Below are 14,192 nucleotides of genomic sequence, written 5' to 3'. Positions count from 1 at the left end.
GATTTAGGAAGAGTTTGGCCATCACAAAAGGCTTTCACCATTCTGTGCACATCAATACCTACTATGTCCCAACACACCTGATAAAAGGTACCAGTCATCCCATCTGGACCAGCAGTACTGTCTGGAGCTAATGCAAAAACAGCCTTCTTCACCTCCTCTAAAGTTGGTATGTTTACCAGTTGATCATTAGTTCCCTGATCCACCATATTGGGAACATGTTTTAGCAGATTGAAATCAAGAATGGTAGTTTCTTGTGAGAATTGTTGTTGGTAGAAACTGCAAGCTTCTTCTGCTATTAGTGAATCCCCTTCTACCCAAGCACCTTGTTGATTTTTAATCGTTCTGATTTGTAATCTCTTCCTCCTACCTTTCACAATATTATGAAAATATCTTGTGTTCCTGTCACCCTCTGCAAAACTAGTCATATGTGACTTTTGCCTCCAGAATTCTTCCTCATAATGCAGGTATTTTTTTAAAGCCGCTTGTGCTTGTTGTAGTACCATCCTATTCTCAGGAGTAGGATCATCTTCAAAACATTGCTCTTTAATTCTTACCACCTCTTCTCTTACTGTTATTTGTTTAAAGATATCACCAAAAGTAGCCCTACTCCAATGAGTTAAAGCAGATTTCACATTTTTCAATTTCAGTTTGAAACTGACAAAATCATTTCCTTCAAAATCTGTCTTCCATGCTTGTTTAACTACTTCCAAGAATGTGTCATGTTCTGTCCAGAATTTTAAAAATCTGAAAGGCTTCCTTATGTGTTGTGCAAATTCACCACAAGTAAGTAGTAAAGGAGCATGGTCTGAGCCAGTTCTGGATAGATGTTGCACTTCCAGGTGTGCAAACCAATCTTGTAATTTTGAGTTTGCAATCATCCTATCCAGCCTTTTGAATATACAGTCACTACCTGTCCTCCCATTCCACCAAGTGAATATGCTGCCCTTATAATTTATTTCAAGAAGTTCACATGAGTTGATACAAAATGCAAAATCCTCATATTCATGTGGGAAAATAGGCAATCCACCAATCTTCTCATCTCCATTCATAATGACATTAAAATCTCCACCTACCAACCATGGTAATTCCATTTGATCAGCCAGACTGTATAGACTATCCCATAAACTGATTCTATCAAGATGATCACACTTTGCATAGATCATTGTTACTATAAGTGATTTTTCCAATTCCTGGAAAAAAAGCTTTACAGTAATCTGTTGTTCCTGATCCTGTATAATGTCCACATCTATATTTTCATTTACAAAGAACCAAATTTTACCATTGCAGTTGTAGTGGGCATGTGTCATGCCTAATCTTCTTCTAAAAGCCTGAATATGCCTGTAGTGTTGAAAAGGTTCCATTAAAGCTATAATGGAAAATTTGTGATGTCTGTGTAACATTTGAACTCTGTGAAAAGCTTTTTGTGTTTTCACAGATCTGATATTTCAAAATAGTGTCTTCATCATCATTTAAAAATTGGCTTACAACCTCTCCTTGGCACCACTCTCATGGGAATAGCATCTATGTTTACTTGTTTCTTTCCTTTCTTGAGACTTTGTTGCTTAGACCTTGGTGAAAGATCTACTTCTTTGACCACAGTGCTTAAAATCTGCTTCACTGAATCTTCTTCTTCACTTTTAGAGAAAAAGTCCTCTACATTATGCACCTCAGTGGCCTCATGTATGTGATGAGAGATCACATCATGCAATTCCTTCAAAGGAGAAGATTTTCTTTGGTGGATTGATGACTGAGAGCTGTTCATTTCCACTTGTGCCACTGCTAAATCCATGCTCACTTCCCTTTGCGGAGGAAATGAGCCTATTCCATTGTCAATTGAGATGCTCAGATCCCCATCTTTCATTGTTTCATTAGGATAGAATTCGTGGCTGTGATCCAAATGTGCAAGCTTTGAAGTCTGGTTTTCCTCAATCTCCAACTCCTTCTTGCCTGTTGTTGAAATCTGCATATCATTCCCACTTGTTTCTATCCCCTGCATTTCATTGACTGGGCTCATTTCTGTCTGTTCCAAATTAAAACCTGAGTCGTGTCCATTGTCAGAAAGTATGTCTTCCTCATTAGGACTGATACCATCCTTACTTACTTGTTGTAAATCTGCTCTTGTTTCTTCAAAATTCTTAGAAAGATCGGTCGATTCAATTTCCTTCTTGTTAGGATCTGTTTCATTAATAACACAGAGACCTTCATCAGTCACCTCACTCTCACTTTCGTGCTCATTTTTTAGTATCTGCCTTGTTTCCTCCTTGATCTTATCATCTGTTCCCTTGCCTTCTACATTATCAGCTTCTTCTTCCAAGATTGTTCCTAACTCAGCAAAATTATTATGGGTCGATACAACACTCCCCATTTTGCCATGATTCTTATTGTTGTTTATTCCTTTTTCTCCTGGATAAGTAACAACTTTCCCACTTGATAGAACTTTAGGAACATATATTTGGTAGGGGCGTGTCCATCCCTGTTGTCTTCTGCTTTTTGTATCGTATCCTTTCTCATGTTCCTTTCCCTTCTTCTTTGCAGCTTCATTGATGTTTGCAGTGTTTACCACCAGGTCAGGATGCAGGACTCGACAGTCATCAATTGAATGTCCTTGTAACATGCATTGTGTGCAATATTTTGGCAAATGATCATATTGTATTCTCACCTTTTCAACTCTGATGTCCTTAGTCTTCTCATCTTCAATTTCCATCAGCACACACTTAGGTAAATCAGATAGCAAATCTACCTGGACCTTTACCCTTGCGCAGTTGGGTCTAGTTTTATTTATGGTAGCCATATCCAAAATTAGAGGTTTCCCAACTGCAGATGCCAAAGTAAATAACGATTCTTTCACAAAATATGTTGGGAGTAAATTCGGGAAAGAGATCCAGGCCATGGCTATTGACGTTTCTTCCTCAACCTTAAAGGTAGAAGTATAAATTAATGGCCTCATTTGATATGTAGAACCATCCTTAGATTTCAACCAATAGGCACCCTTCGAGGAAATATTGATGAAATCCTCCATTAGAGAAAATCTTATCAGTAAGTGTCTGTCTCTCAAGAGACCGATATCACACTTTCCCTTCACTCCACACTGTTGAGGGATGATTGTTCTCAACTCTTGCAACTCCGGCCATCCATAAGAAAACTTACCCACTATAGCATTTTGTAGATTTTCCATCTGCTCCATTCTTAACACTTCTGTGGCTGTCCAGCGCACCACCGGGGTACCCTCAAGGTACGATACCTCTTTCATTGGTATGGAAGGACCTTTAGCTTTAGGAGAGGTTCCATGCATAAGGATTTGGGCGAAGTTTGGTGAGGAAGAAGTGGATGATAGAGATGGTTGAGTATCACGACGAGTTTGAGTGAGGAGGACAGGTAGTGAGGAGGACAGAAAAACTGTTATATTATAGCGATCTACAAAGCAGTCTATTATTTCAACTTCTTCAAATCATGCTGAAATAATAGCAATTCATGAAGCAAGTAGAGAATGTGTGTGATTGATATAGATGATACAGTTTATCAAAGAAATTTGTGTCCTAGAAAATGATGTAAAAGTACTACAGTTATATTCGAATACAATGCCACGTGTATAGCTCAATTGAAAGGTGGCTTCATAAAAGGAGACAAAACGAAATATATTTCACCAAAATTATTCTTCACACATGATCTCTAAAAGAATGATGATATTGATGTATAACAAGTGTGTTCGAGTGATAGTCTTGTAGATTTATTCACAAATGCATGAACAACATCAACTTTTGAGAAGCTAAGGTATAAGATTGGAATGCGTCGTTTTCAAAATATCAAATAAAGTTTTCATCAGGGGGAGTAAAATACACGTTGTACTCTTTTTCTCTTAACCATGGTTTTGTCCTACTGGATTTTTCTGATAAGGTTTTTAATGAGGAAGCAAACAAGATGTATTACCAGATGTGTGTACTCTTTTTCTTTTATTAGGCTTTTTTCCACTGAATTTTTCCTACTAAAGTTTTAACAAGGCACACATTTATGGATGTTTAGGATAATTATGTATATTTGTTCTTTCAGTAAAATTTTTTTTTTACATGTGGACATCCAAAGGGGAGTATTATGAAAAGTAGTAGTGGATGTCCATGTTGTGGGACCCACTTTAGGAGAAAATTTGCACCCTGTCCCTTATCCCTTAATAATTCAGGCTATAAATAGCCTTACGCGCAGAAAAAAAATACACTGAATTCTCTATTCTCAACTCTCTTCTCTCTTACTGTCTTTCTTCTCTCTTACTCTCTCCTTCTTATTTTGCTAAGTTAGTTTATTTTATAATATTTATATATATATATATATATATATAACACAAAATAAAAAAAATGGAAGCGGAGAGTTAGGTGGGGTGGGATAAATTATTCTTAAAATAAATTAAAATAATATCTAAATTATTATTTGAAGAGGAGGGGGAAGGGTGAAGTAAGAATTTTTTTTTAATTTTTTTTATAAAAGAAATTTAAAAATTAAAATTAAAATGAGGAGGTATGGTGAGAGAGGGAATGAGATAAGAAAAATATTTATATTTTATATCATAATTATTTTTTTTGGAGTGGGGGCGGGGGGTCATTAGGCTTCTCATTAGTTGGAACTGGGGGAGAGATAGTAATATTTTAATTTTAACTTCTAATAATTTATTTAATTTTTGTCAAGGTGATATATTTTGTCAATGTGGACTGTGATGTGATAATTTGTTTTAAATGAAAGAGAGAGTGTAGTACACAAACAATGATGAGAGTGGAATAAAAGAGAGATGTGTGTTTCTCAAACTAATAAGTGATAGTTTATATATGAAACTCACCCTCCCTATAGTTTACGTATGAAACTCAAAAAAGGAAATAGTTTAGGTGTGTTTTTGATACTTATCTTTTTATTTTATATATTTTCCTTTTACTTTAAATATATTCTTTAGCACCAGAAGTTCTTCATATTTTCTGCTAGCATACATTTTTTTGATAATTAAGTAATCTCCGAGAGCTAGTGATGCATAATTTGAAACTTGGGGGTGAATGTGGTTACCCCTCTATCCTTCTCCACTTAAATACATGTTTTTTGTTTGTGATAGGATTCGAACATCCATACATCACTTGCTATACTCTTATCAGTCTACTAACATATAAATCAATAACAATACTACAAGACTCCTAATAAATATTGACCTAAAGTAAATGTACGAACATGACTAAAATTTAATCCCAACTAATTGATATTTTGCCTATATGGATTTGTTTCTTCCATTATGTCCTATTTTTCTCAAAGTTTACATGGATTTCAAGAGTTTGTATGTCTTTGGAAAAACTTCATTCCATGTGATTTTAGGTTTACCTTGGTCCCTTTTTTAACATCTTCCACCATCATGATTTCATATTGTGGATTTGGAGATTGACATAAAATATGACCAATCTGTCTCAAGTAACATCTTGTTTTATGATTTTACCTTTATGCTTATTACTCGCACCATCTAGAATGTGTATTATCTTGTATGCTATTTTAATATTCACATTTTTGTGACACACATTTAGTGGATATGTTGGACCATAGAGGCCCAATACTACCCGCCATGCTTGCATATATATCTTAAATATATTTAGCTTTTCATTAATTTGAATATGTTTTTGATCTTTTTGAGTTGGTAATCTATTGAAAACAACTATTCTGTCTTTAAGATAGTGATAAGGTTTGCATACATTCTACCCTTTCAATTTCTGTTATGTGGAATTATACTGAGTTTGTTATTGTGGTGGAATTATCTAATTTTTTTTAATTACATAAGGGGCAGGGAAAGAGGGAGGAGATTATAAGGTGGAGAATCAAATCCTCATAAGTAAGGTGAAAGTTTAGATATTATTTCTTAAACTAAATAAATTACTAAAAAATTAATCCAAACTTAAATTTGATGTTATTTTATCCCATTTTCATGTAAAATAAAAGTATAATACATAAATATGTTCTTTAACTTTGTTCTCAACTGACATTTATGTCCTTTACTTTGGATGTGTAGCAAGTAAACACTTAAACTTGTAGAGAGTTGAAGAAGTAGATACATCCATCTTACATGACATAATACAAATAAGATGTCACATAGGATGCGTGTGTCTACTTGTGCTCATCCAAAATTGAAGGACATATATGTCAGATGAAACTAAGTTAAATGACACGTTTACGCATTATGCCTTAACGCATAAATTACAACTCTAAGACTATTATCTCAAAATAACTTAATCTGCAAATCAAACATCAACAAACTTATCATAATAAATGAAGAATTGAATGATATAACACTTAATAATTCATTATATTTATAAAAATTCTCAATTAATCAGAAATCACAAGGACCAAAATTAGAATATTTCTATACTTAAAGGACTAAAAATACTAATTTCCTTTTTTAATAGAAGATGAAATTGAGAGAGGCTTTTGCCTGTGGCAGACCAAAATCACCAATCATGTTTGAGTTGATTTCTATTTGTGGCCATCCTCCAAATTCCATTACTACTATAAATAGGCCAATCCAAAACTCAATAATCCCATCATCTTTCTCTTCTCCAAGAACCCATTTTTCTTACTCATTCAACAAATCTATTACTAACCCTTTACCATTCTCTGTTTCGTGAGAAAATTTAGTAGTAAGTGGCTAAAAAATTTTGAATTAAAAAAAGGTGATGTTGATTTAGTCAAATGTCATTAAATAGAATATGGACCTGATTAGAGTAATTAAAGACTTTGGGATGCATATTTGAATTTAAATTTTTTTAAAGGTTTTCCCTCTTATTTCATTTTCAAATTTTAAATTTTTTTTCTTTTTTATTATATACCAATCTTAATCTCTTTTTCTTTCTTTCTCTCTCCTTCTTTTCAGATTTTCTCTCACTCCACCAATCCTCTTCTTTCTTTTTTCCTACATCTTCTTCTTCTTCTTCTTCTTCTTTGTCGTCTCTATTGTTATCACCACCGTCGCTGCTGCCGTCGTTCATTCTTGTTATCACATTTTTTTCTATTTATCTTTTTTATTTTTATTTTTACGGACTTTTTTGTTTTGATGTTGAAAGTTTTTTTTTAAAAAAAAATTATTCGTTGAAAAAAATTCTATAGAACATCAAGCAACTATAGTAGTTGTTGCAGCAATTGCGATAGTTGTTGCAGAACCTATGATAATTGTTGCAACAATTACGATAGTTGCTACAAATAGTTGTTGCATCAACTATCACAGTTACTACAGCAACTACAATAGTTGTTTGATTTTTCGCAGCAAATTTAACAATTGTTGAATTATTATAGCAACTTCTACATAATTGCTGCAGCAGCTTCGACAATTGTTTAATTTTATTTTTATAAAAAATAAGGTATACATAGGAGGAGCTGGTGAATACGATAATGGTTGTTTCAGAGGAGAAGTTTGGTGGTGTAGGTGGAAGAAGAGGTGATGGTTGTTGTGGCGATGGTGAAAGAGGAAGAGAAGGAGGAAAATGTGGTGGTAGAGGAGGAGGAGAGAGAATAACGTGGTGATGGTGGTGATGAAGAAAGAAGAGGAGTTGGTGGTAGTAGCAGTGGAGTTGATGGTGGTGAGAGCCACGGCGGCGGCAATAAGAGGAGTAGAGATGATGTTAACGGTAGAGGAGGAAGAGGGGTGGGGTGGGAGGGCGACAGAGGAGGAGGAGGGGTGAGGTGGGATGGGATGGACCTTTGTGTAAATAATAAAATTTGAGGATTTTAAAATTAGTGTCATTAACACTAATCTGAAAATTGTCACCTCTATTCAATAATTAAGACTTGTGTCATTCTTTCTTAGTTTTAAATTTTTTTTATCACCTTTAATAAAAAATCCCCTGTTTCATTACCCGCCACTTCAATCCTTGCTCACAAAGTAAGTACTTTTACTGTTTTTTCTCATTTTTGCTGTAGTTTTTGGTCAATTTAATTTCATGGGTTCGACTAAATTTGAATTTATGATGGGTTGTGGGTTCACAATATGATTATCCAAGAAAGCTAATCTATTTGATGTTATCCAAGAAAGCTAATCTATTTGATGTTATACATTAAAAGACTAATCTTTTTGAATAAATTTCAATGTATTTTCACTTTAGTTTATTGAGTGTGTTTCGAAAACAGTATATCTACCTCCGTTAGATCTGCATACACACTATCAATCCCATGATGTGAAATTAATGTTGTCAACTCAAGTAACTATTTTTCTACACTTTAATAATTTATTAAGTACTGTGAATAAGCTTCTATCTTTTAGCATGGTTATAAAGATTGTAAATTGATATGTTCAGCGTGTATTGGAGACCTTAGGGGGTGGTTTAGGGGGTTGGGTTGAGCTCACAAAACAGTATCATCAAGCTCTTGATGCTTCCATTGCTCGGAGTTTCCCTGATAATGGTTGCATTGCTTGCATGATCATAACAGATACGGCCCATGTGTCTTTTTTGTTTCTCAATGTCAAATCTTTCTAGTTTTTTGAACTTATACAGCATTTAGTATGTAGCTACTGTACAGATTTTATAACTTGTTTAATGTTGTGTTTGGATCATTTCAATATAACAGTTCAAAGCAGACAGCAGTTGTAAGAGCATCAGATGACTTCTATCCAAGAGATCCAGCCTCACACACCATCAACATGCAATCCCAAATATGTAGTTAAGGGTAATAACCGGTGTGATATCATGAAGTGCCTATTTCGCGGCATTTCAGAGCCGATTCAACAACTTTAACCTTCTTAGCATTTTCACTGTTCACGACTGAGAGCTTTTCAAGTAATGCTTTAAGCAGTGACATTTCATTTTCTTGAACATGGCTTTTTCTCCTCACTGATAGTTGTCGCTGTTCATTTGATCGGTTGGCCTGTGGAGAATGTGCGTATCTTTTCAACCTGGCATTTACTGCTCCAATAGAAGAGCGTAGAGCATCCAATTCCACTCCACTAAATCTGTCTGCATTACATAAAAACATAATGTTCAGTTCCATATGGGAAGGTTAAAGCCAGAAGAAGGTTAAGACTTAATGCATACTTTTCCACTCCAGCTTACACCTATTTCCTGTTTATACCCTAAAAGAATAGGATTCCGTTTACCCTTCGGGGTGGCCAAGTGGTTTGGCTTGGGATTTTCATGTTGGAGGTCTCAAGTTCGAAACTCCTTGCAAGCGAAAGCAAGGGATTTGCCTTCTAGGTCGAGCTTGCCTAGTGCGAGTTACCTCTCTTGCATGGTTTGTGAGTTATTGCATAGGAGCGAGGGTTGACCCTGTGCCCACCAAAAGGGTAGACTGCGGGTTTCCCTTGTCATAAAAAAAAAACAGATTCCGTTTACTAACATAATAAAGAAAATTATGTAGCTAAGACCTCCGTAAGACCACTTTATCTCGGCATGAGTATTACACGCAACTCGTACAGTGAGACACTATTTGACAAAATTTCAAAGGCTAAAGCGCCAAATGATCCCAAACTCGCACCGAAAGCCCATTACAAACCACCCGCTCCATTTGTTTCAACATAAGAACACTTGCTTCCTTTCAAACTCCTCCCACAAGAAAAAGAAAAACACCAGCCACAATCTTTGTACACCCTCATTTCTAGCAAAAACATCCCATTCAGCCATTCAAAAAATCTATACAGCTCCTCACACGACCACTACCCATAATCCCCCCCCCCCCCCCAAACCCCATGTTCTCTACTCTCACTCACCTCACAGTTTCTCTCTCTACCACCAATCTAGCATCATCTCCACCGAAAAGAAAAAAGACACGACCACCATAAATGCCGCCAAACATCTCTGACCCCAGCAACTCCACTAGACTGGTTTGAGGTGGGATTGTTGAGGTCTTGAAAGCGGTGTTGTGGTGGAGAACAAAGGGTGTTGCCAGTGGTGGTGGTGGCTTTGAGGGACGTGTAGGTGGAGGTAGAGAAGCAGGAGGTGCTGGGAAAGAAAAACTCTAGAAAGGGAGAATGAAAAAAATAATAGAATAAAAAAGATTGACCGTTGGATCGTTTGAATTGATCAGGACAGTTTATTCTACCTCAGTTTATTTTTAAAAATTTGAGCTCTTAACACGATTAAAGAGTTGGAAACATACGCCTATCATGTGTCCAAATCGTGGGGTATTAGCTAAGGAATTTTCAAATAAGATGGGTAAAGGGAACCCCCGCCCTGCTGCCCCTTGTAAGGTGTGTAAACAACAAATTTGGTGGAAATATTGGGGATATTATGAATTAAGCCCGACAAATTACTCATTGGCCATTGTTAGGGCTTACAGGCAAGTCTCCATTGGGGGTGGCTTCTAGAGCATCCAGAGAGGTGGTAAAAACAGGCTGTTGGCCAAATGCAGAAGACTAGACATATTTACGTGCATTATATCAGTTTCTACACCATGAGCGTTCACACTAAACCAAAATAAAACTACATTAAGCATTAGCATTCGATGAGAATATTACCAAGTTCAGACTTGAACTCTCGTTCAGCTTTGGATAGAGATCTCTTATGTGCTGCCGGTAGGTGTCTCAGGCTTTGCAAGCGCTCTTCTAGCTCACTGTGAAACCGAACTGCATGCTCAACACGATCCTCTATCTTTTCCTGTTTCCTTTCAACTTCCAAAATCTTCTGCTGTGCTTTGCATAATCGAGAATGCTGGTCATCAATGATCCTTTTTACATGAGGTGCATGATGTTGAAGCTCAAAGTACACCTGATAACAGAACAAAAGTACTGCTTGTCATCACATGAAGAGACCACTCTACTGTCAAAAGAACTGAAATAAAAATAAAGATTTCTTTTGATTCTGAACCAAGTGAGAAATGAGGAGGAAGAGGGCATAGAACCAACGGATTAAATTCCTCTTCCGCGCAAAGCAACGCACGGTTGAAATTTGAAATACATCCTGAGATAATAGGGTAACTAACAACACCATCATAACAAGAAGAGAACTGCTAACGATTTAAAAAAAAATGTCCTCCACTCAATTTTATAAGTAAATTGCTTATTATGAAATGGAGGGGAAGGAACTTCATTTACAAGGCATATAGAAATATCTATGCAATATGCTCCACAGAAACGAAGTAGCATCCAACAGATGCATCCAATCATCTACGTAAAGTACTCCATCCTGACCACAAGATGGTCTGCTTGTGTCATTTAGGAACAGAAGACTATTTGCGGAATAATTTTTTTATTCAATCAAATTCTGCAACTGAATTCCATTGAATCAATTCCCAGAAGTTGAAGAAATTGAAAATCTGCAGCAGAAGTGAGGTAAATAAGTGGCTCTATTCTGATCTGGTCCATTACTCATCTTTCCAGCTCATCAGTACTATTTCCGTCATTATGTTAAGAACAAAAAGGAACTGGTCCCCCCCGCTTCCATTGGTATGACATTTAAGAGTTAGCAAGCATACCTTAGGTCACCATTTTGTTAGTTCCAACAACTATATTTATTTGAAAATTCCAACTTCTCCAAAGCTGGCCATAGGACGACCTCCGGAGAACAGAGTTAGGCCATTGTCTATTTCAGACCATGCTTTTTCTCGCTCTTTGTTTTTTGGTATGAGGACTTTTTCTCGCTCCTATTGTGAGTTCATCCCAAATTTAAATTTCGAATCTCTAATTTCCTACCTCTATGTTAATGGTCTGCAGAATCCCTTTCTCGATTTTCTTTCTCTATTTCTCGCCTATCTGAAAGGGCGTCTCTGGCTCTCTGCAGCATCCAAACTCAGAAATCCTTTTTTTTCACAATGTGTGGAAAGCACTTTTATCCTTAACTGATGTGGAAAAGGCCACCAATCTGATCCAGACATGTTTTGATGCAGCTCTGTCCCAACTGTATGCGATAGTCGGAGACCACTGTTTGAGAGAAAGCCTCTTCATATCTATGAATCACTCTCCCATCATAATCCGTTCAACCAACGCCTCAGAATATAGTTTTAAGACATAGCAGATCCAATCTAGCTTTTGTCCATCAATCATCATCCCTCTCATAAATTATCTTTGCCACTCAAGTGAATTTGAACTATGACAGCTTTTCCGTGGTCTATTTTTAGGGAAGTCTTCAATCCAGTAACAAGGGAAGTTTTCCTTTGCATTATTACCTTCAGAGTACTATTCCAGTCTCATCCTCGTCTACCAAGTTTATGTTACTACGATTGAATTAATTGAATTGAGTTGCCAAAAGTTGCTAAAAAGGATGTGAAAAGGTGTGGATTGACGTGAGGTGGTGGATTTAAAGACGTTCTTTTGAACTAAAGTTGGTTGGAAATGGTGTATTGCAGGAAATCTAGAGAGGAATTTCTTTCTCTAGACTCTTCCCGTAACTTTAAAAAAATATAGCATGATGAACATTCTAAAACTACGAAATACATGATACATATAGCAGTTCAACTACAAAAAGCCACTCCAATGTCTGAAAATACATGGATGATTTTAGGGAAATTGTGGACCAGACATGTTAAAGGAGGTACATGGTTAAGCAATTTTAAAAATGACAGAACATTATGTCATAAAAGAATATTGCCACCAAAACTTTCACTAGCAGATAAAATAAGGCACAACCCACCCACCCCTCCGAGGGGGAAATATGAAGACTTATAGATGATAAGACAACATCTAACTCAAAAAGAGAGTGATCAACAGGAAAAAGTCACATCTGAAATCAGAATTATAGCATACGAACAGCAGAATGTTACCTTGTGGGCATATTCCACATAGTTTTCATGAAAAAGCTTGAAATACTGATGAAGGGTTGATCGGCCTTCAATTGAATCCGCAGCAACTGAGCACAAATGAGGTGAAGAAGGGGGCAAAAGAACTACCCTGGGCCCAGTAAGGAGCTCTTTGCTTATGATAGTAGAAATATCTGTATCTTTTGGCACTTCTGCACCTATGAGTTTGTCAGCCTTATCAATAATTGGGGGAAGAAGTGTATTCCAAGTCTCCATCTCAACCACTATACACTCATTAGAAGGGGTAAGACCCACAATCCATGAATCTCCAAAAGAATCTGATAGAGCTAAGAAACCAGAAACTGGGGTGGCTGAGGATGCTTCTCCTTGGAAAGTGCTAAGAACGGGATGCACAGAGGGACTTCTCATCATGTCTTCCTTGCCACGAGTCGGATTAGTGAAAGGCAAAAAGTGCAACACTACTGAATCAATTCCTCCATCATGAAGGCAATATATTCTTTCTGAAATAATGGGATCAACAAACATTGATAAAACAGAACCACTTCTTCTGGGCAGAGCTAAATCCACGATAGCCAACCTCAAAAGAGGAGGTGGATGCCCCAACCATAGAGTATGACCTGGTGGCAGATCAAGCTTCAAAATGGAGGTGTCACTTGACAATGACTCGCAAATCATTGCAAGGCCAACTATACTATCAGTTGAATCCAGACATACCCGAGGTGGACTACCAACCTTCCAGATAGGCTGTACTTCATCAGCTAAAGCATCTATCTGCAACTGCCCCCCACTCCAAGCAGTTACTAGGATAGAATCTTTGCTAACTAAATCATAAAGAAAACTGACAGCACGCCCTTCACAAACTGGAGGGTGAACTGAGTCATCTTCAACGCCGTGACTTACTTTACGTAAGGGTCCCTGCAGGTGAAGCCAGTGCTACGACATAAGGTGTTGCATAGTTGGAAAGAGAAACAAGCAACCTATCTCATCTGAAAAACAGTTCCATAATATAACCAAAACATAACCAGCAAACAAAGGTGTTTTGTAATCACTGAAAATAACCTCCTTTCCTTCATAAAGAGAAATAAGAATAGCAGTGTAGCCAAACTTAGATGTTCCCATGTAAAATTGCAATTTCACGTACACTTTCTCCACTTCAAGAAACAGAAAAAATGAGAATGCAGTGGTCATCTATTCAAGCTTATAGTGGCATTTGTTTCAGCATAAAAAGGATAAGAAAGAGAACTGGAATGAGGCCCCTCCAAACGAAGGAATGAAAGTTCAGCGGATTTCTTTCTGAGGAGATGCATGGAAGAGAAAATAGAGCTATTTCTGTTTAAATAAGTCTCAATTGGTTTCACCATGTTTTCCACCACAACTTTTAGTCTAAAGTTTCTAAAACTTGTCCAAGTCTGAACTCCTTCGCTGATACACAAGTAACTAAGACAGAAAATTCAATGCACTAGGTAACAAGGACAGACGGGAAAGACTTTCTACTGTATCTTGCT

At 36.7% G+C, this 14,192-nt stretch overlaps 1 protein-coding gene across 7 annotated transcripts in view; it reads right to left on the bottom strand.

Moving 5' to 3' along the window:
- Positions 1 to 8,389: 8,389 nt before the first annotated feature.
- LOC129891409 (nuclear pore complex protein NUP88) overlaps positions 8,390 to 14,192 on the bottom strand; it is a 44,512-nt gene continuing 38,709 nt past the window's right edge. For all 7 annotated transcript variants that reach the window (XM_055966759.1, XM_055966762.1, XM_055966763.1 and 4 more), the window contains 3 exons: positions 12,691 to 13,602; positions 10,451 to 10,700; positions 8,390 to 8,954 (listed from right to left, as the gene is read on the bottom strand). In XM_055966759.1, the coding sequence (XP_055822734.1) occupies positions 8,686 to 8,954; positions 10,451 to 10,700; positions 12,691 to 13,602 (1,431 nt within the window). In that variant the 3' untranslated portion in view covers positions 8,390 to 8,685. The remainder of the gene's footprint in view (positions 8,955 to 10,450; positions 10,701 to 12,690; positions 13,603 to 14,192) is intronic.

Source organism: Solanum dulcamara, chromosome 6 (genome assembly GCF_947179165.1).
Source record: "Solanum dulcamara chromosome 6, daSolDulc1.2, whole genome shotgun sequence".
Taxonomy (NCBI): Eukaryota; Viridiplantae; Streptophyta; class Magnoliopsida; order Solanales; family Solanaceae; genus Solanum; species Solanum dulcamara.
The sequence above is the reverse complement of the archived record's forward strand: the minus strand, read 5'-3'. Positions and strand labels throughout refer to the sequence as shown.